This window comes from Oenanthe melanoleuca, chromosome Z (assembly GCF_029582105.1).
Source record: "Oenanthe melanoleuca isolate GR-GAL-2019-014 chromosome Z, OMel1.0, whole genome shotgun sequence".
NCBI classification, from domain to species: domain Eukaryota; kingdom Metazoa; phylum Chordata; class Aves; order Passeriformes; family Muscicapidae; genus Oenanthe; species Oenanthe melanoleuca.
Window position 1 is genome coordinate 20470397 of NC_079362.1, and position 24312 is coordinate 20494708.

The following is a 24312-nucleotide window of genomic DNA, read 5'->3' on the forward strand; positions in this document are numbered from 1 at the left end:
ACCTAGAAGCAGCAAATACCGTGGAGGCTGTTGGCTGCCTGTGCTCTGATTGTTAAGTCAAAGTTCATCCTCATCAGATTTATCAGAAACTCAGGTGTGTGTACAAGGTGTGATTCCTTGGTTTCTCCTCAATACCTGGTTCACTCCAACAGCTGATTTCACTTACAAGATAAGTTGTTAAAGTTCTCCCCATTATGGCATTTTATGCTGAAGAGAGATGAAAGCATGAAAATCTACTAAAGCAAGCTGTTCCAGAACAGTTAGCTGTTGACTTCAGTCCCATGAGCTACACTGTTTATACCTCTTACAAGCACACAAAAAGAGCTTCCAGTGATTTCTGACCTCAGGGTGTTTAATTATAACTAATTTCACTAGATATAACTTATGTACTTTCAAGTCTCCCTTTGGTATATGCTTTTTGTATTTTTCACAGTGGCTTGGATTTTTCCCAGCTTTTTTTCAAGCTTTGTTAATCTCACAGAAAGAAAATAAATAAACAAATCCAAACAAAAAGAAGGAAATTACTGGAAAGTAAGTATTTTCAAATAGCTGCAAAATAAATTCTGCTTATAATTTGATCCATAGGGAGCAGAGCACAGACTATGACAAATAAAGAATTTCCCAATATAATTTAATTACTTACATATGCATATACATCACTTAATTTTAAGCACCCAGTTAGGTACCTAATTACGTTGAAATCATACTTTTACAACCCCATCCTGAGGGCACAAGACTTATTTCTGTAATTTTACTTTGGAACCTAACAGTTACTTGTGAGACAAAAAACCCCCAACATTACTCCTTCATGAAACTAACGTTACCAGTCTACATCTGTGGGACAGGAAGCACTGCAGAACAAACCAAGTTCTGTTCCACCCCCACAAAAGCTGCCTTTGCTCTTAGAAAGGTGACCTGGCCAGAAAAGGTATTTGTTCTTTTTCTTTTGTTTAAAGATGCTGTTTCACTCTTGCCCTACAAACACAGAGAGAAGGAGCAGAACCAGGAACTTCCTTAACACTGAACAATCAGCTTTCTCCTTTCTGGAAATCAAAGTATCAATCAGCTCTAGGCAGAAGCAGTAATGTTCAGAATATGAAGAAAATGGTTTGTGCGTGAGGATTTTAAGGAGGATAATTTTGTGTTGTATTATTCACCTGTATGCAATTTTGGTACAGCTCAAAGCTACCCAATGGATTATTACCTGTTTTTCAATAGAGCTTTTCTAGTCTAAAAAATTATGACAAAGTAACCCATTAACAATGGCATAACTAAAAGAAAAAAAAATCATCATTTCATATCTTGTTCCATATGAAAAAGCCATGTACATGTATTGACTTCATAGCTTTCTTTTCCATTATTTATATCAAAATTATTGATACTCAGAATAACATTATGTCTATCTTCCCAGCAGAACTGAATGTGGACAGTAGACTGTGGTGTCAGGTTTAGTGTGATATACAAGTTTCTGGGCAGAGATACTCTAAAAGTAAATATACCGTAGTCCGAAAAACAGTGAGTTAATTCTGAAACTCTTTCCAAATCTCTGTATTATCTTACACGTCCTCACTTGCTACGTAACTAAATTTTACCTTGCTACACGTCCAGTGCCACCTTCTGAGAACAAGCTCTATTCTGTGAATGCAAGTGATTGTATTCATACATCCCTACTCAGAAAACTACAGGTAGGTTATTCAAGGATTTAAACCCCAACTAAGCAAAAACTAACAAAGAGTTTTATGCTCAGCATTTGTAGACGTTTGTACGGAAACACAAGAGGTTGTGTGTACTAAGTACCTGTTCTAGCAACAATGTTTCCAGTATTAAAATAAGGAATAAGTTGATGTTTTTTAACTACTAACACTTGTAGCAACATATTCATGTTCCAACATATACTGCCAAGGTCAGGCCCCAGACTGTATTTTAAAAAAAACCTGCCTGCCAAAACAGAAATGGCTGTTTCAAGTAAATTAGATTTATCTACTGGTTTTGTCAAAATACCAAGAGTTTCAAGGTCAAAATCCACCTGAGAAATCTGAAGAAAAGCCACAAAGTTACCATATGTTTGTTTTATAGTAAAGATTTTATGTATGTTTTATACTGACAAAAGTCAATTACACCCATGCATTAAAATAACATCCAGGAGTTTTGCAAAGCTGTATACGGGAAGTTTTAAAAGGAGAAGCCCATTAATTTTTAAAAAAAATTCGAAAACTAGCGTTATTTTTGCTACATTTATGTTAAGAGGACAAACACAAACTAAAAATTGATTTAAGGATGACATTTTGCATTCTCCACCATAACCACTACAGCTATAGAGGGAACATGAAAGAAAGAGTGGAGTATACATAGTTAAGTAGATCTTATATATAGATCTTATACACAGATAAAGTTATGCATTTAGGAAGAAACAATCCTAACTCAATATTTAGGAAAAAAAGATGGTCTGAAGTTAATACAACATTTACTAGTACAAACTTTCAATAAATAATGCTGTGAAACTGCTGTTTAGTGCCAGGCAGTTCTCAAAAATGCAGATCAGTTGTAAAGTGTTACTAAGAAAGGATGAAGTAATTAAACACGGAACATTATTATGACACTACACAAACCTCTGGTGTGTACTCTGAGTACTGAAGAAGCCAGATCAAAAATACCTGGAATAGTTTCTCATGCCATTAGCAGTCTAGGTTTATTCTAGGCTTATTTTGGACATTCTTTACTCAAGTTAAATTTCAAGCCTTAGTTTTAATGGGATTACCTGAGAAAAATGAGGCATAGAATATTACTCTGATTTTGTTGTGTTCCATCTCCTATTTCTTTCTCCTGTCTCTTTCAAAAGACTTAGAAACTCACTGGTCATGAGGCATAAAAATGTGAAATTAAATCCTTACAAATTTCATTAGCAGTCAATAGCTACATAAAACACTGTAGCAGAAACACAGGTGAAGGGAGTATCAAGAACAATAAAAGAGCACTTCCTTTTCCACCTTGGTAATCTGTATAACACCAGCTTTCTGGCAAAGATAAAAAGGAAAACAAAAAACAAACAAAAAATACCCCCAAAAAAAACAAAAACAAAAAAACAAAAGGTATATTGCTAAAGTTTTGCTTCCCAAAAGAAGCTATAAATAAATAAAACACGTGTTTTATTTATTGGGTTGGCTTTGTTTTGTTATTTTAGTTTTTTAATCATGCAACCAGTGAATTTAATGGAACATACCTTTGTTCCCTGAGTAAAAACATACACTTAAATGTATATGAACAATAAAAACATCTATACAAATCACAGTGAAAATCTTCGTTTCAAAGAAAATATTAGACACAATAATGAAAAAAAAAACTTATGTTACCCAACAATATTAATCATCTATTTTGTAAACAAATTGCCTTCAGGTCTAAAAAGGTAGGTGTTTAAAGAAAAAAATTTTCGTTATTGCGCACAAAAGCTTTTGTAACCTCTTTAAACACAATAAAGACAGCAAGTTTAAGCAACAGAACACAGTAAATAAACTAACTCAGCTGATCTGAAATCTAGATTACTTGCTCTAATTAATGTAAGAAGTTCTACCACGGGTCTTATACTATCATGAGAGAGGTTGTGGAGTCATTTAGTGTGTCTCCATTTTGAAAATCATTTTCAAACTGCACATCAAATGTGCACAGTGCTAAAGAGGTTGGAGGCTCTGAGTTTGAATGTCAGGACTTCATATAATACCATATCACTATCAGCTTTGTCCTTCTACTACTCCAGAGTACCAGCCAGGAAAAAAAGGATTCTCCTAGAAACACTAATTTAGATCAACAGAATCAATGGATCAACAGCAGAATGGCCTGAGTTGGAAAGGATTTTCAAGATCATCTCATTCCAATTCCCATAACATGAATAGGGATACTTTCCAGTAGGTTAGGTTGCTCAAAGTGCTGTCCCGGCCTTGAACGCTTCCAGACATGGGCCACCCACAGTTCCTCTGGGACAACTGTTGCAGTGCCTCACTACCCTCATAGGAAAGAATTTATTCCTAAGATCTAATTTAAGCCTAATTTTATCTCCATTCTATCTCTTTTAACTTATAGATCTTGCTCCTTTTACACTTTAAATCTATAATATATTTTAATATGGCTTCCAAAACTTTTCTATCTAGTTCCAGGAAAAGCCACTGCAGTACTAAATTCATTAAAATATGCTGAATTAAATTTAGCATTTTGTACCAGAAGAGAAATTTAAGGAAGTTTCACAAATTTTGAAACCAACAAGACCATAAAATCGACCAAGTAAATAGAGGCTACCATTGTATTCAACAAGTTCATTTCCAGGGCACTCTCCTCATAGTTGTAGTGTTGCTAAAACATAGCATCTGTTCTTCTTGCCATGAGGTACTATCAACACAGCAAACTTGGTCACAGTGTAAAGAAGCATAATATACAACAGAGACACTCAAATGCAAGGCAGTATTTTTAGACAAAAACTGTCTTTGAACTGACCTAGTATCTCACTGGAACTAACAGGATCAAGGGATGCAGCAGTTGGAGAAGGCAATGGCATGGGGTCAGAGATACTTCAGAGAAGAGGCACAGAAGGAGATTCAGAAAGAGGTTCAGAAGGGGGACAGGGAGACAGAGTCACCTCCCTGCCTCTCAACAAAGCACACACACTATTAGTGAGCAGCTAGGAGATCACAGACCAATTTCCTAGCACTCAGATTTCTTGGCACCAATTCTCAGCAGTTCTCCTACTCTTACATGGTATCATGAGAAGATACATCCCTTGCCCTTCTTTCTGTTTTCCACTGTAACTACAGACTCCTGTGCAAAACCCTGATTTTGCATCATAGTCAATCAATTTGAAAACTTTGCTTTCTTGGGCCACTGCCCAGGGCACTGGACTACAGAAAACCAGAACAAAGAATAAGGTAGTTAATTCACAGAGGCATCAAGGAATACCAGCAGAGACTAAGGGAAAAAAGAAACACCTATTTACATCTGTTTGAATTTCATGAACAGTTATATTGCATCACATAATGGGTGGTGAGAGAAATTCACAGCCATAAAAAAAGCTGTTCATCATCAAAAGTTTATTAAAGTATGAAGATAACGCTTTTTAGTTGAGAAAATCACAAAACCACTATTCCTAACAGCCACAAATATCACTCTACAGGTGCCCTGTATTTATGATGATCCCCAGGCACCTGTTATTCATTATTTAGCTCTCCACCACAGAACTTCATGTTTGACCCATTTGCTCTGAGTATTGTCTACTGGCACAAATCTCTATTTAAGAAAGGAAGCGATAGACCATTATCCAGCTCCTACACTCAGCAGGAGAACATAAAGCTCAGAGAGGTAAGTGTTGAAAACAAGAGTAGAGACTATATGTGGTTTCATTTTAACATTTACTTTCAGAGCAACCTAATATATTCTAGGGATTATGTCCTGAGCTCATACCGGGAAGGGAAAAAAAAAAAAAAAAAAAAAAAAAAAAAGAAGAAGAAGCAACAAATATATCTCAAAAACAGCTGAGTTTTTAGCTGTTGACAGCTAGCTACTAGAAATGACATTTACATGACCAACTCATTTCTTCTTCAGCACCAAACAAACTATCAACTTGTAATGATTTTTGGTTCAACTGCTCTGGATTTGAACAACTGTAGCAATACATTTGAAAAGCCTTACTTAAAAGATCTTATTTTTCCTAGATTTAAGACTAAAACTGGATTAAAAAGGCAACTTTCCAGAAGTAATGGACAGAAGGAGTCACTTAGTTCATGATAAGCTTTGAGTTCTCATTAAAGAAAACCTTCCTATTTTTTCGAAAATTACATCAGTTAGTGCAGTTCTACAAAAATTAGGCAAATAAACATTCATACATATATAAAAATACATATATACATATATTTCTCTTTAGAATATATGCATTTGTAAAAATATCTAAAATTAATGAAGTATCTTTCCTTCTAAATATCTGGTAGCTTATGTATCATTCTAAACTTCTCTTCTATTCTGCATTATCCTATTTTTCACTATGCTTTTCAACTAAGTAAATATTACAAGAGATTTTATCCTCATCATCAGTAGTAGTAGCAGCACATATTTAAGACACAGTTTCTAGAGAATTAACAATTATTAGTGAAGTGGCTTTTGTGGAGAAGTTTATAACACTAAAGTGACGTGCAATTATATTGGAAGAATTTTAAATTAATTTGGACATTCCCTTTGACTTGTAGACTTTGACACTACAAAAGGAAGCAACAGGTTATCCAACAAAATCACAAGATTCTTTAGTACAATGTGTGTATGAATCCTATAAGAGTATGTTACCCTTAATGAGAGATCTTTTTTATATTTTTATTCTGAACGAAAAGCAATACATCTCAAAAATGTGGACAAAGGCAGCACAAACCTTATTAAAAGCTTTTAAGTTGTTCTGAGTTCTCATGTGTCGATTTCCCAAGGCAAATAACCTTTCTGCCTGACCAATTAAATCATAAATAAAGGACAAACAAGTTAGTTTGGGGATTTTTTTTCTTTTCAGCCTGGTATGTTCATGGCAGCTTTACAAGCCTAATCAAAAACATATCCAATACAACAAATATTTTCTAGTGCTTTAGAAGCGAAAAGGTACAAAGAAGAAAATAACAAAATAACCACACTGTATCATTTTCTGAACTTATTACAGGGAAGCAGACTCTGGCAGTCACCTTTTCTTGTACATAACTTAAATTAACAAATCGATAAGAGAATATTCTTTCAACAGCTTAACTGTTTACATTAAAATTGGCTGTGGTTTCCACTGGAACTAATAGGAGTAAATAAATAAAATAGCATTTAGCTTATGCAGTACTGCAGTCATTACAGAAAGGCCACGAAAGCCAAAAGCTAATGAGCCTGAGATTGTTGACATTTTCATGCGTCTTGGCTCTACAGTCTGGCAAAATACCTGGCACTGTGACAAGCCTGATGCCAGACAGCTAGCAGAGTTTTAAATTTATTGAAGAAGGTGAAGCAGTAATGGTATTTAAAGTGTGCAATTGAGACATTAAGAAGTTAAACTCAAGTCTTACATTGCCAGCTTATAATTCCCAATCTGTGTCACAAGTTTGGATGCTACCACAAGAAAAGAGAAAGCAGAAAAATTGTGCAACCAAAACATCTCAGAATTTCCCAGGGCAGAGGGGAACCCACCAATCCAAACAAGAAAGAGAAAAAAGAAAAAGAAAAAAATTCCAACAATACAGCACCAGCATCTTGGGCTGGTAGGCTTGGTAGTCCCTTGCATCCCTGCACAAAGAATCTCTCCACAGATGACTCTCAGAAACACTGGCTGACTCTTCTTCTCAGTCTGGCAGCTTGGTGGAACACAGGTTCTTTAGCACCCCATGTATAATAAAAGTTCATAATTAACACTAGAAGTGAGACAGGAAAACTGGGATTAACACACTGCTAACAGAAATCAGGTGCAGTGAGGGGCTCAAACCGCAACTAAAGCTGTATAAATGCATCTACAAATATCAAGTTAAAGTTACCTAAAATCTTCCTGCACTATTGTTCTGCTATTGCTTGTTTATTGATCAAAAAAGGACAATTACAACTTGTCATTAAGCATAACATTGCAAAAATCTATGTGGGCAAGAATAAAAACTTCTAACACTAAATTTCTAAGTCCCAGCTCATGGGATTTTTTCAGTTTTAAGTTTGAATTACATGAGCAACAGTCTCTTCCAAACATGCTGACCAAGTTTCAATGAAACCACCCTTTCTATCTCCACAAAAGCAATAGGTCAATTCACATTTGAAATTTAGGTTTCTCATGCAACTTCATCTCATCTAATATAGCATTTTAAACACAAAACCTATTTAAATGAATACTTTTTTTTTTTTAATAACAAAACCAAGTCTTACTCCTCGTTTGAAACCGCAGATGAAAAAGGGAGTTAAAAGCTCACTTCTGCACTAAATGAAGTCTAAATAAAAGGAACTCTATCATTGATTTTTAATGAAAGCAGGTTCAATGCCCACTCATCTTTCAGAAGTTAAAAGAGCCAAGTTCTTGTGTCTCTCAATCCACACAACAATGCTATATCCTGTCACTGCCAGTTATGAATTTAACCTTTGTTCCTTTAAAAACCTTTTTAAAAACTATTAGATGAAGTTATGACAAGTAAAAGGATGCTATAATTTATTATGGTAAAACAGAATACAAAACAGGTTTAGAATCCCTTTCTAAATTATATTTGGCATTAACTTAAAAGTAGATAACATCTATCAGATGTTACACCTTTAAAGAATACATATTCCTGGTAAAAGGCAGATTCTGTAGTTTAACTGAATGCAAGCAAAAATACAGTTAATGGAGCTTCATATGATGAATAACCTGTATTAGGAAAATGGTCAAATATTAAATAGAATTGTCAGTTAAAGTATTGTAGTATAATATTAAATTCCACCATAGATGGTAGAAGAAAACTTCAGTTCAACTCAACATTATAAATCCATTTTAAAAAGACCGTGTGCAATGCTCTGTTCAGACTTCCTGATGCCACTTAGCTGTGAGAGCATTTCAAATGCTACACTGCACTCTACTGTCCTTTTTCTGAAGAACAGTGCTTCTGTCAAATACACTGATTCTGAATCTAGCATCTATCTTATTAAAAAGCAGTCAGTTTCCTGATATAAGGCAATAAAATATTTTAAAACAGTGTATCTGTTATTTAACAGTAAAAAATTTCTTTAAAATATATTGATTTTTAGTGAATACAGAATATCTCTTTCATTTAACCACGCACATCAAATTCATTAAGCCATTCTAAAGCATTTTCTGGATACTGGATGTTGCTATTTTTAAGGTTAACGATTCAGAACAAATTCTTTTTAATGCTTAATATAGCAGTCACCATATCAAACCTCAGAACCACACCAATTTTTACCACTCAAGGTGCTTTGTAAGCACCATGTTCTAGGAAAAAATACCCTACAATAATAATTTCTTTTAAATAAAAAATTTAGAAGTCTCTTGCATAGATGAAACTTTCTTGAGTAGCTTGGAAACACTACTTTTATTACTAGTGTAGTATATATTCAGCAAACATGCTTATAAAATTAACAAAAATCAAGGTTAGACTGCACTTGAGTACCTCATTAAGCGATTGACAGGAATAAGGAGGATCACAAAGTTAATAGTTAATTTTGTACACATAAAAGTATCATGGTTTGAGAGGCCCACTGGTATTAATTTAAACAGAGCACAGCAGTACAAAGCTATAAACAGACATATAAAAAGTTCTGAATTGGACAGCTTTACACTCAAAGCAGGCATAATTTCAAAGGCCCCGAGCCAACTGATGTTAGCCTACCGGAGTCTCACCAGGCAACCAGCTCTAGCATTTAACCACTCTCAAAAAATTTAATTTGTTTTTTGTTGAGCAGAAACACAGCTACACTGTGATTGAAACTGACAGGACAGGGCCTCTTCTCTCACCAGGGGATGCTGCTGGCCCACACTCACGCTGCTGCAGAGTGTTTCCCTTGCAGGCCAGCACACAGCCTGAAGTGATTATGGGGCTTGTTTGGTCCTGGGCACTGAGCTTCGAATGTGCTGAATTTTGTGAGGTTACTCATGACTAGACAGCTGTCAGCATCCCTCTGAATAGCAGCTCTAACCTCCTGCAGTACAGCAATTGCTCCCTCCACCTGGCTGTCACCTGGAAGCTGGCTGTGCACGCCTTCCACCCTGCTCATCTGGGCACTGGGAGCATGTTGAACCTGCTCACAGAATAAACCTCCACAAAGACCTCTCCTACTTTGAGCTGTTGATTGCTTGAGCTCAACAGCCCAGGAAGCTCTCTTTTTTTTATTTTGTAGACCCATTCCCTAGTCTGTATCTTCCCAGCTTGACTTTTGCAGAAAGCTCTCAAACTCCCTTAATATTCTTATAATCAGACAGACATAAGAACCCTTACTCCAGAACCAGAACCTGTCATCATGGTTAGATACTGTTAAATCCATTAGCCAGTCTGGCAAAGAAGGTGGGCATGCTGTTTTTCCATTTGTCCCCTACCCACATTTGTTTTAGTGGTACATGACTTCAGTAGTCCTCTGAGAGTGCCCTTACTACATTTCTCCCCAATGCCTCTCCCAACAGTTGCAAAATCTGCGTTTGCCAACTGTGAATAGAATACAAAATGAAAGCAGTGGCTCAGAACAGAATTATATTAAAGCATAACCAGCTTAATAGAGTTTGACAGATTATATCCACTGTACCATTATAAATGTCAAAGACATTACTGAAGCAGTTTTAAAGACTTAAGCTCCAAGATATTTGGGTGCCTAAATATCTTTAAAACTACTTGAGTTTAAAGCACATATTCATCAGCATCCCTGTTCATTTTGTAAGGCATGAAGCAGTTATAGGTGTAAGTAGGCTTGGTGTACATTAGGGGTTATTTTTAAACCTACTTGGAGACGACATAGATTACATATTCTAAAAGGCACTTAAAATCAACTTAATACACTGTATTTGCTGTCTGCTTTTCATACATTAGGGTTTTAAAAAGAAATTCGATGCTCAATGAGGATTTGACTTAGGTTTCCAGAATTAGCAAAATTGGAATTCATTGATCTTTCTTTGGTATTTTAATGAAGAAATTTCCTATTAGAAAGTACAATTAACAAGCCCTTCTATTAAAGAAGATAAAATTAATTTAAACTGTAATGATTTTACAGCCTCACAACTTCATTTGTTGCAAATTATAACAAAGACAATTTTTAGTTTATAACCAACAATTGTAATAAACCAAGGTGGGGGGGAAGGGAAAGGGGGCTTATTCCTGAATTGTTTAATTGTTAATACTGAATCCAAAAATACCAGGAAAAACAAATTCCATACATTATAAAACTGAATTGGACTACTACTGTTGTTTCATATACACAGCAAACCACAAGAACATTTAAACCACCTTTTTTGGATCATCCTTTTTTGTAAAATACAACCATCTCGATTTACCATTTTTCACCCATTAAGAATATAATCCATTGCTAACAAAAAAATAGCCTTATCTCTAATTAACTTTTCTGAAAGTAGATTTCCTCAGACTCTTTGGCATCCTTAATTAACCCATAAACTCTAGGTGATTTTCAGAGAAGGAGCATTTTCTTTCCACTATCTGACATAAGCATCAAAATATTAAATTCTTGAACATTTCACATTCGTTCCAATTTAACCGACTTTTTTTCTCCCTAGTGCACAACTTGCCTACTTTCAATTTGATTAAACTGGACTTTTGGAATAAATAGAAATGCTGAAGGCTAAGCAAAAATAGAGGCAAAAATGCCAATTCCATGACACCGTAAGAAAATAAAAGTATTATAATTATTGTAAGGTTTTATAAGCTGATACTGTCATTAAAAGGCACTCCTTCCAAATGTGGGATGCATGCATAGTCAATTTTATTTAGTATTTCTAGCCTTTTGGACAAAAGCTGATTGCTTTAAAAAAAAAGGAAAAAAAGGAAAAAAAGAAAAAAAAGGAAAAAACTCTCAGAAAATTGTATTATCAATTATTAATATATAAAAACTAAGGAAAACATGTAGAAAGAAATAAAGATAAGCCACAGTACATATTTTATTCACTAGATAAAAAACATTCATGCTAACTTTACGACAGAGATTAGCTACTATCTACTACTTTGTGCCAGAAGAGCCATAGGATGAGGCCTCCAGGACTCATTTGGTTCATTTTCTTTACATGTTTACAGGAAAACAAATTTAAGTACTGTAAGGACACATTCCCCTTCAAATAACTAATACAGCTGGACGTTTCCATGAAACTAAGTTTGAGATTAAATAAAAATCATATGCTAGAGACAGTTTGTGGTCTTCCATATTAATATGCTAAATAGATTTAGGAACTGAGTACAAGAATTTTAAAATAAATCATAGGCATAATTGGTGTAACTAAGAAATTGTATGTAGAAAGATGGAGAAAAAAAAGTATCTGTTGACTATGTCTTGCAGGCCAAAAGAGAGGTATGCTGCTAGTAACAACACAGACAACTACTAGGCTGACAGATCTAGGAGTCTGAACTGGAATTATTTATTCCAAGCAAAATGCATTACAGACTTTGATGAAAAACATTTCAGCAGAGCTTGTGAAACAGAAGTACAACTCTAAAAAAGGTAAAGCTATAAAAGTGCCAAGTGAAAACTGAATCCAGAATTCAGAACACTATTTGACTTTTAAAAAAAGAGAAAGGGATACACAGGTGCATTGCAAGGCATAAATGTGGATGGGAGACTGTGTGGTGGAATGACATACAGTCATTAAAAGGAACATCAAGACTCCAACACTTATCACATCTGAAAGGGAAAACAAACAAAGAAATTCATAAATTAAAGAAATCAGAAAAAAAAAAAAACAGGTGGAAGAAGTCAGATGACCCTGATAAGTCATTTTTCTGAGCCTATTCAGAAAAAAAAAAAAAAAAATCTAAGAAATTCTACGCATAATGTTTCAACAAAGGAAGGTTTGAGTGATGCACCTAAAATGACAGGAAAGTTTTTTTAAAAGCAAAACTCAAACTGAGGAAAAACATAAGAAAGAAAAAAAAAAACAAAAACAAACAAACAACAGGAACTGAAAAGAGTCTGACTAAAGTAAGACAAATTAGTCACAGGATGCTCAGACAAGCTCTAGAGGACATTACATAACAAAAAACTCAGGGATAGGTCAGGGCTGGCTCTCCTCAAAAGAGTATCTCTTTCAGCACTGCAGCTGAAATTTAGCTATGCCAATATCCAACTTAAACCCCAGAAATTACATGAAAAATCACTGGATTTGCTGGACTTAAACCAATACTTATTTAGGTGTATGGATAACAGTCTTCAGTTACTTTTGCAACCCCCACCGAATGGAAAGTAAAATTCATCTTTTTTTAGGTTTTTTCTTGGTGCTATGTTTACAAAAAATCAAAAGCAAATCTACAAAAATAACCATTGGTATTTTTAATATTCCTTACAATTAAACTGGGAAGGCTTGATCAATGTTGAAACATTTTTGACCTCTTTTACAATACACTACCATCCCCAAGGAAAAGGCGTATTGGTGTAATTACAGAACAGAAGCCAGTCAAAAGTACTACATTATTTTAATTAACAAGATTATTCTCTGCTGCAGATTTTGTCTTTGGACGTGCTCCTATTAGCCTATAGTTATCCACAGCCCATACACAGCCAACCTGACATATTCTTTTTCTTTTTTTTAATGCCAACAGATCAAAAAGGCAGCCTAAAAAGGTCTCTACTCATTAATCTGACCACAATATGGTAAGAAATTAATAAATGCCTCTGAAATTTAGTGCAGCAGAAGTAAGAAATTCACTAGCAGCTCTGGCACCACTCATTATTAATATGGACCAAAGAAACAGCAGCATGAGAAACTACTGCATATATAGTAACTGCTAAACACAGAACAAAAATAAACAATGTTTCATTTGATATTTATAATTCTAGCCAATAGAACATATAAAATTTAGTGAGCAAATTACAATCATTTAAAGCAACATTATGAGAAGCATGTAAAGATTATAAAAGGCACTGAACTACCAATCTAATGCTTGATAATTATTCCAGTTACCTTTGGCTATTCTCCTTAAAATGTGGTACAGATTACACTTATTGTAATTGATCAATTTCAAACAAGTTACATCTTAATCTGTAGTTGGTGAATTCTGCATCTTCTTTATGACCAAGTACATAATTCAAGACACCCTCTTAACATTCCTCAAAATGTCCTTGTGCATCTTCTATTGAAAATAAATAACAAACTTAAAATATATTTGTGTCTATCAAAGAAAAAGGGTAATTCTTGAATGGAAGAGACTTTTAGTTTGTATACTTTTGCTATTAATGCCCCCAGCCCCATTAAAAGTGCTTAACCTCTTCAGAAGAGCTGACATACTACAGCATAAATATCTCTGCTTCTCCAGTGGCAGGAAAAATCAACAAAACTACCTAATGCTGAAATAAATTTTCAGTTGGTAAAATAACTTTCTGCTGTTGCAAAAATAGGCCCTTAGTGTTAAAATATTCTGTATTCTGCATGTAAAACCATGTGTTCAAGCATAAAACTCAAAACAATAATTTGTTCTGTGGTCTTGTGACTGGATTCTCTGCTGGCCAGCGAACCAATTCCAAGACTGGGGGCGGGATGCCACTAGCACTTTCTTGCTTAAGAGCTTAACTCACCTTCTAGCTTTCTCAGTGCAGTGCTTCTGATCTCTCAGTGTGAGACACACATTTCCCCAAGCTGGCTAAGAAAGCATAAATCAAGTAACAAAAAATACAGTCGTGGCAACTTGCCTTCTTGCCATTCAATTTTGCTACAGGGCTGACAAGGCCCTGGAGAAGGGTCAGACACCTGGCTGACACCCAGGTCTCTCTTATCTTCTCAGCTGCCTATATACCTACACTTACAGAAACAGATCTGCACATCTACCCTTATGTATCCATATTCATATAAAAATCTCCGAATGTTGGGAATAAACACTTCCATTACATTCACAGTAAGGATATAAGAAGTCTTTGACAAATACTTCTAGGCATTTTTTGAAGAAATACAACCTATAGGAGAAAAGGCCTCAAACATTTTATCAGGCTTTTCTGTTTTTTTCTGTTTTCTGTTAAAACTAGCTTACAACAGCCTCATTCCAGTTAAGGCAATTATGTCCCCAAGTTTGGATGACACTTTGGAAAACCTGCAAGCAATTACTGGGTCAACATAAGGATACAACAGAATTGCAAAGGCACCACATTTTTTGAAAGGTAATAAATGAAAGTTACAAAAAAGAAAATTCAGTTCCATAGGCCAAAAATTTGTTAAGAGAAAAGTAATTTCTGATTCCTTCAGCTATACTGCAACACACAAAACAATCTACCTGCTCTTCTATTAAAAGCAACACCTGAATACAACCCCTTTAAAAAAACCCAGTTCCTCTCTCCAGTGCTTCCCTTCTAGGCAATCTCCTCCTCCTTAGCCTCAGACTGGAGCTATGCCACTTACAAAGCCCTTCTACAAAAATCTAAAAGCAAATATAAGACTTATTTCATCACATATACTCTGTTAGATATTTCTGCAAAATACTGAATACTACCTAGCAAAACATCTCTCTCAGCAAATGCTGATGCTGCAGACACTCTAGAGATAGCCATATGAACGACAGCATGCATGAGGATATTCATAATGTAACCTCTGACTGTGATTAAGAACTGGATGGTCATATCCATGCTTACAAAGGATTACTATCACTAGCGGTTCCTGCCTCATCTCAGAACTAATTTCCAGCTATTTGTGCTATTCTGACAGGTCTCACTTTTGCCATTGTCTCTTCAGTATCAGTGGTGGGTTGAACCTGGATAGGAGCCACACGCCCACCAAGGCCTCTAGCACTTGCCTGCTCAGCTGAACAGGGCGAGAAAATATAATGAAAGGTTCATGGGATGAGACAAGGATAGGGAGAGATTCTCACCAACTACCACAGCAGGCAAAGACCCAACTTAGGGAAATGGCTTTAATTTATTATTATTTAGAGGAGGATAACAAGAACAAAACACAAATCCTAAAAACACCTTCCTTTTAAACACCCCTCCTTTAATCCCAGGCTCAACTTCACTCCCAGTTTCTCTACCCACTCTTCCCCAGCAGTGTTGTCAGTTCATCACACGCTGTCTCTGCTGCTCCTTTCTCTGCAACGGGAGGACACCTCACAGTCTTCCCCTGATCCAGTGTCTCTTCCCACAGGAGACAGTCCTCCACAAATTTCTCCAACATGACTATTTGCCCTGGCTGCAGTTTTTATGAACTGCACCAGTGTGGATCCCTTCCATGGGGTCTCAACTCCTACAACAAACCTGCTCCAGGTTCCTTGCCCTGCTGGTCCACAGGTCCTGCCAGGAGTCTACTCAAGCCATGATTCCCACAGGGCCACAGACTCCTTTGGGCATGCACCTCCTCTGGTGTGGAGCTCTGCAAGAGCTGCAGATGGAGCTCTGCTCCACTATGGATCTCCATGGGCTGTGGGTGGACAGCCTGCCTCACCATGTCTTCACCATGAGCTACAGGAGAATCACAGCAGTGCTGCTGCCATTGCTCAGCCTTGCTGAGTGGCGGATCCTTCTTGGAGCATCCATGCATGTTAAGGGAGCTGCTATTGCAAGGACAGCTCTGATGACCTCCTGATAGCAACAGACGTTACTGAAGTCTGAAAGGAAGCAAATGTCACTACTGTCTGCAAGAAGATCCAGAAAAGTACAGGTCAGGCAACTTTACATCAATCCCTGGGAAGACAGTAGAGAAAAATCCTCATGGAAACCATTTCTAAACAAATAAAAGAAAAATGGGTATTGAGAGTAGTCAGATTCATCTACAAAGGGAAAAACAAGTTTGATCAACTTGATGGCCCTCTATAATGAGGTGACTACCTTGGTGGATGAGGGGAAAGTGGTAGATGTTGTTCACCTCAGCTTTGGTAATTATCTGGACAGCGTCTCACCCTCCTAGACAAGCTGATGAAGTAGCACTTGGATAAACTGACAGTGAAAAGAGCTGGCTCAACAGCCAGGTGCTGAGGGCATGACCAGTGAGATAAAGTCCAGTTGAAGGCAAACTGGTGGAGTACTTCAAACATCGATACTGGGGGCTAACGCCATTTAACCCCTTCATCATTGAGCTGTATGCTGGCACAGAGCACACCCTCAGTAAGCTCACAGCTGACAGGAATGGCTAGTAAGTACATTGCAGTGTGGCCGTCCAAAGGTATGACAGATGATAAATGAACCCTTTCAAGAAAAAGTTCATAAAAATATGTAGGAAGTCATTATGGCTATTACAAGGGAAGCTGGACTTATTTCAACAAAAAGGTGACTGGAGGGTGGCTTTTGCTTTAGATAAACTGCTCCATGGACCAACTGTTTGTGTAAATGTCCTACACCAAGAAAATCAATAGAAACTATTATCTTCCTGACCCAGCCAGATCAGCACGGAAGAAGTATTTATGTGGCTCAGCACAGTACAAAAGCTGAACAAAACCAAAATGAACTTCAAAAACAGCAATAGGTTTGAGCTCAGTACAACCCACGCATTCCTTTCCATAACTTAGGATGGGCAGTGCACATTTGTAAGAACCTTATCTGGGAACATTGGCATCTGGCAGGACAGATCTTTAAAGGCCGGAGAAATGGGCTGCAGGGAACTTTCAACACAGGTAAATGCAAAGCCCTGCATAAGAGGAAGAACAGCCCCAAGCACCAATACACCCTTTGCGGAACCACATAGCTAACTGGAAAACAGCACTGTAGAGAAGGAACAGGCAGAGAGGCTAATCATGAGCCAGGAAACTTTCCTTGCCTTTGACACAAAGGCCATCAACAGCAAACTGGGCTGCATTTAACACCACTGGAGGGCAAGAGAGGTGATTCTTCCTCTCTACTCAGCACTCCTAAGGACACATCTGGAGTGCCAGGTCCAGATCTGGGTTTCCCAGAACACAACAAACTTACTGGAGTATGTCCAGCACACACCTAAAGATTACTAAGGGACTGGAGCATTTTTCATACGAGAAGAGGCTGAGAACTTGGACTCTTTGTCCTGGAAAAGAGAGGTCTAAGGAGAGTGTTATCCCTCCAAACGACTAATGGGAGGGAATGAAGATGAAGCCAGGCTCTTCTCGTCAGCACCCACTATCAGGGCAAGAGGCAAAACACACAAGCAAACTGTGAAACTCCGTCTGAACACAGGAAAACATTTTTTGACTGTTCAAACACTGGAAGAAATTCCCACAGTGGTTATGAAGTCTCTGTCCTTGGAGATACTCAAAACCCAGCTGGATACAGTCCTGGGCAACCTGCTCTATTGGATCCTATTTCAGCAGTGGTCCAGACCCAAGATGATCTCAAGAGATCCCTGCCAGCCTCACCCATTCTGTATGTGAGATCCTGTGATGTAAGCAACAATGACACGTCTGAGTGACCAGTCTACAGCCCCAGCTGAGTATGTCAGACTGTGAGGGTGGTCACTGACAACTATGTCCTCATAGGAAGCGGGTATTCATCTTCATACAGCAAAAACAAAAACACGTTAACGGGAAAAAAGTTATCGCAAAGTAAAAGTAATAGAAGGCTATGAAGCTATTTTCTTGCAACAACCATTGCTAAAAGACTTAATGCATGTTTATTTCATTTTCATTTCTATTAAAACTTTAAAAATTCATGTTTGCACCTAAATACAATAACAGTGTATTAAAAGGCAACTGCATATATTTATTGTGATGAAGAAAGCCCACATTGCTTCCTCAGACTCAGCCTTTATATAACAGAATACAAGACACTTATATAAGAACATTACATTTTTCCTCAAAATAATGAAGCAGCACCATGTCACCACAAGTCATCATTGATTTATCGATGCTGTCAAGAGTCCTCACAGCACTCAAATTCAGCAGAGCATCTGTAATATTTTAGATATAGGCAAAGGGAGTATTTATATTAAAGCATTAATGTTACTCCATCTCTTTCTCCCCACCCTTGATATACACATACAGCATAGCAGCATAGATTATAGCAGAGCTGAGAAAACACCAGCTGTCATTAACCTAACTTTACAACATAAACCTGTCCTGCAAATATAGAGAACTGTTACCAGTGGGTATTTGGGATGGCCTACAAGAGACATCCAGAGACGATAAATAATATTCACAGTTTTTTAAAGTCATAATTTCTCCTGAAAATGTTCCCTGCAAGTTCTCCTACAACAATGAAATTTTCCATATGTACAGTCAAGATTTGTGGCAAGAAGTCAACCGCATATTCATGGCTCTTCTACTATCAAAAGGCTTCTTCCCTAACAGAACACCATGTATCTAGAAAATAATGAAATCTGACCCACAGAACACAATTTTAAAAAATTAAATTGCTATCAGTGTCACACCACAAAATCAAATTGCTGTCCTACATTACTTCAGCTGTGGGACCTGCTCATTTTGTTTTTCAAGCTAACAGCAACTTGCAAATGATATTGAGCTTATTCTCCTATTTAAATGTTTGGGAGTGGGGCTTTAACTTCTGAAAACAAGGAGAATACTTAATAAGTAGAATATGAAAGCCTTAAGAAGTTATCTATTCAAAGTTTATCCCCACTAACCTTTTGGTTTGGCAGACAATGTATTAAATTCCCTCCTCGAGAATAAAACAAGTCAACTGCACATACTTCATTTGCATCTGCTGCTTGCCATCTTAAACACCAACCATAAGCAGGGTCATTTTACACTTCTGGTTTTTTTAACTGGCATTACACATAAACCTTCAAAGTGTAAAATTATATTACATTATTTTGTTCAAGTTCTCCACCATAAGCTATTGCAAATGGTAATACTTTCCCCACCACAGGCAACAGAAAGTCTCAAACACATAACACTTAGAAACATCCTGTTCCTTCAGGACACTTGATGTGACATTCATATCATCCAAAATGAAAACTTATCTACCTTACTCCCACATTTCTATTTCACATCTTGACTGAGCACTTGTTAACAAGTTGTCAATCAGCCCTTGCCATACCCAAAAAAAACCAGAACCTGAAGTAGTTCCCCTGAGGAATCCAGATGATGCTACAGAGAGCCCATTCTTCCATGTTTTCATACAGAATTTAAATCTAAATCACATTCATTAAGGTACCATACAACAAAAATCTAGAGTTCAGAAAATTGAGGAAGTCATGAAATATATGTGCCCCCAACCAACTGTTAAGGGTAAAATCGTTTCCTGTGAGGCACCCTAAGTTACAGCCTTACCCACTTTGATAAAGTCATGCTACAGAATGTCATGACCAATGAAAAGCATAATTTATTTCTAACCTTGAAGAATATTATGGAGGGGATACATGGCAAAAATACACTGAATGTACAATTTAGTCTTGCAATGTCATCACCACCAAAAAAAGAAAAAAAAAAAAAAGACATTTTCCTTTTTTTCTTTAAGAGTAGCTCTGTGGTCTTTTCATCCTCCTTGGTTCCTCTGCCCCTACATTTCTTTCTGTGTCTATGCTCATTGTTCCCTCACATGCTCCCTCATATGCTCCTCACAAGGAAATGTAATTCACCCACAGCTCTTTAGGAAGCTGATGTTTTACCACTCCACATGGTAATGAGAAGCTGAGTAAAAACTTTGCATTGCATTTACTATGAAAGAAAACAGAGAGATACCTATTATAGAAACCATTTTTTTATGTGACTCACATTTCAAAATTGAAGGAACTAAGGTAGATACTGTGAAACACACTAACAAAATAAACAAAAATGAGCAGTAGTCTACAGGCATTTTTTAAAAACTCAGCATTCAAAAGTTCAGTAAGGAATAACAGTGGGTTAACTCTCAGCCAATTCCTTGGCATGTCAGGACTAGAAATGCTGAGCATTACTACTTCAAAAAAAGACTTCAACAAAGAAGACTACTAATGTGAACAGATACTACAAATAAAAATATGGTTAGTAGAACCTTACAAAATACATGGTTTATATGAAAAGAATTGTCATGGCTTTAGCAAAAGGAAACTCTACTTCTCAGAACTATTTAAGATCTCGGAAAGAGTAAATACAGGGGTGAGAGTACCGTAGTTGACAAAAATCAAGTTTGGCTTTCCAAAAGACTTCCCAAAAGATTACTAGGAAACTAAGCAGGAGGAAAGATCCTGATAAGAAATGCATCACCCAAGATATACATCTCCAGCTGGCTTGTTCATACCTGGAATACTATGTGCAAGAGAGGAAGGTGGAAGCAACAGTCAAAACAAACTAAAAGGTAATTCCTCCCCACTATGGTTTGTAGGCTGTGATGTGTGTGTCCTTGCTAGCTAGATGTTGCTGACACATGAAATTTACATAGGTTCAAGGGGGACTGGAGAAATTCACATTTCAAAAAAAACCCTATATTTACTGGGGGATATTAGATACAACACCACATCTGGCTCAAGAAGTTTTTTGAGCTATAAGTCACTGGAGAAAAAAAGAGGGCAGCAAAAGGCAAGTGTCACTCACCTGCTTGGTTTTCATCTTTGAGCATCAACTATTGCTTATGACTACTTTTTCTAGCAGTGAACACTTACAAATACTGTGACTTGCACGATATATACTTTTAATTACAACTTACATACAGGAAACTCACCAGCAATAAACTTCTGAACTCTGAGACTCAAAAGAGACTACAACCACACTGTTAGCAAAATTACATGCCTTTCCACTTGTTTCACCAGCAACCAGGAGCAGACGAATCAGTATAGGTGCTAAGAAGCTTTTTTTCCTTGGCAGTTATGCACAAGCATTTCAGTTCAGGAACCTGCACTCACTTTACTAAAAGGACATCCACAAGCATAAAATCAGGTTGTGAGGTATTTCTGCAAGACCATAAGTCACTGCCTGCTTCAAAAAGACACCAGAATTCACAAGCTGTATTAACCAATGCTTGAATTGATTTCAAAATTATCTGTAAAGCTGTTAGGTAAGACTAGTTTCCCATTTCCTTTTGACAAAGCACCAAAGACTGCCCAGACATACTGAAGTCTCATGTGCTTCACTGCATGGCACTGAGGGGACATATCTTCACCTTCCCTTTGCTTTCCAAAGGTAAGCATACAGAAAAAGGTGGAGCACCCTCTCTGCGTTGAGGGTATTCCCCATATCTACCCACTCCTTGGACGAGTTAATTCATCTTACGTTGCTGCTACACAAGAGGTGTGTATGTGCCTTCAGGACATGACAGCCTCAGGACAAGAGGCAACAGGCAGAAACTGACGCACACAGAGAGTTCCAACTGAACACTTCTCTACCCTCTGGAACAGATTGTCCAGAGAGGTTGTGGAGTCTCCGTCACTGGGATATCCAAGAACCATCTGGATGCAATCCTCTGCCGTGTGCTTTGGGATGGCCCTGCTAGAGCAGGGAGGCTGGACCAGACGGCCAGAGCGGTCCCTCCCAGCCCGACCCGCTCCTGACTGTGCGATGCCACGGGCGCTGGAGGGCGCACAGGGCGAGCGAGACCCCGCTCGCACAGACCCGCTCCGTGCGGGTGTCCCTGAGGGCGGCTCGGTCCCCGCCGAGCCCCCGACCGGCGCCCGCCCGGGGCCTCGGCGCCGCCTCACGGCGAGCGGGGCGGGAGCCCCCGGCCCCGCGGCACCTCCGCGGCCCCACGCCCGCGTCACCTGCAGCGCCCGCACACGGGCCGCCTCTCGCAGTGCTCCACCGGCAGCTCCCACAGCCCCTCGCAGCCCTCGCCCTCCCCGCCCGGGGCCATGGCCGGGCCCGGATCCGCCCCGCTGCCGCCGCCGCCGCTCCCCTCCATGCCGGCGTGGCGAGACCGCCAGGCCGCCGACCGCCAGGGGGCGCCATCGGGCGGGAGAGCGCGCGGTTCCCGCTCACGTGAGGAGGCGGCACCGCCCCTTCCCGGGACTCGCCCAATGGGAGCGCGCCAAACGCCGTTGGAGCCCCGCCCACTGGGGCGGTGCCAATGCGAGCCGCTCGCGCTGCGCTGCGGGGCGCATCCGGCAGGGGGCGCTGTCGGCACGCGGCGGTCGCGAGGGTCCTCTGGGCCATGCCGGGCACTGCCGGGACCGGGACCGGGACAGGGACAGGGACAGGGACAGGGACAGGGACAGGGACAGGGACAGGGACAGGGACAGGGACAGGACTGGGACAAGGACAGAGTTAGGGGGAGCCCCATCCCGCAGGAACGAGGGACACCGACAATTAGCCCAGGCCTGGAGCTGACCGCGCCCCGCTCCGCGCAGATAGCAGCTCCTGGTTCTACTAGTAACCCTCGGGTGTGAGATTTAATTTTTGATACTGTTTTTTTTTTTTTAAATCACAAACTTTTGGTTGTTAAATAATTAACTGATCTCTTTATTGATATTTTATTCCAAGTGCTGCAGAGTGGGAGTTCAGGAATTCCCATTCCCTCAATCCTTTATACCCTGTCCTGGGCTCGCACAACTCCCGGAGTTTCTGCAGCACAAGACAAAATGTAAATTATACTGTGGTCATTTTTTTGATAAGCTGAGTCTATTGGAGTCCACTCTACAGTACAATGAAATTAAACTCCAAAGTTGTTGCAGTCTACTGAAATATAGGAGCCGGCAAATTTCTACACAAGAGATCCTCTGCTGAAATTAGCATCTGCAGATGAGTGGGCTGGTTGTGTTATTTCTGGTTTCTGTTCTGAATCCAGAATAAACTGTATTGTATTTATGTATTTACAATCTTCAGGGCCCTTTGATGTAATTCAGGCCTCCTGGTATTAGATTCATGCACAATATTGACATAGTTTTCCTTTTAACGTGTGTGGTTTTATACTGTTTTGTATTTGTAGCTCAAGCTACATATGCACTAATTTCCTTGTGTAGTCATTAAAATAAATTTTTCTCAAAAGATTGACAAAAAATTGGAGACCATTGATTTTGAAGCTGGCTATATACTTATACACTATAAATGAAACAGCTTATTTAGGCCTAATGTTAGAAGGATCACAGTTGTAGTGGACAGGACAAGGAGTGTTAATTACTACTTTCCTAGTTCCACCTTAGTGAGAAAGGTTCCCATGCAGGGCTTCCAGCAGCAGCCTGGATATGCCTTCACAGCTTTCCACAGTGCTTCAAAGGCTTGGGTCTTTTATCTGCTCTGCTAAGTATAATCAGCTTCAGTCATCAGCTTAAAAAAAAGTAGACCATTGTAAACTATTCTGGTCTGACCACAAAAAAGAAGAAAATAGATCTGCAGAGAGATGCCTAAAATAAATGTAACAATAACTTGGTGTGAAGTAATTTTGTTGCCAAGGAAATGGGTGAATGTGGCAGTGAATATAGAGAGGTTCAGCAGCGCAAGGATGCTTTTCTCCGTATGCATACATCTGAAGAGCAAAGTGAGTTCTGTTGGAACTGGAGGAAAATGGAAACATGAGATCAGATTAGGATAACCTGTAGATGACTAAAATCTAGGCTTGAGGACAGAGGGTTCCTGTTAGCAAAACATTGCTAACAACTTTACCAACAACAGTAGAAGGGATTCAAACCCAGCTGAACCCTGACATTTTAATTTTTTTAAAAAGAGCTATAGCATGCTATATCTGTCTTGTTTCAAAGCATCTTCTCTCAGTAAAGGCCAAAAATCTGACACTAAATCTGACACTAAATCTGACACTAAATACTCATTTTTGAAATTTGGAAGCATTATTTTTTGGCCAAAATATCTTGTTTGAATAAAGAGGCATTTAAAAGAAAAAATGACT

The 24312-nt window shown here is 38.4% G+C and overlaps 1 protein-coding gene across 1 annotated transcript in view; it reads right to left on the bottom strand.

The window, feature by feature from the left end:
• DTWD2 (DTW domain containing 2) overlaps positions 1-22374 on the bottom strand; it is a 63883-nt gene extending 41509 nt beyond the window's left edge. Inside the window, exon 1 of the mRNA XM_056514351.1 lies at positions 22235-22374. Coding sequence (XP_056370326.1) covers positions 22235-22374 — 140 coding nt within the window. The remainder of the gene's footprint in view (positions 1-22234) is intronic.
• Between the last annotated feature and the right edge of the window lie 1938 nt (positions 22375-24312).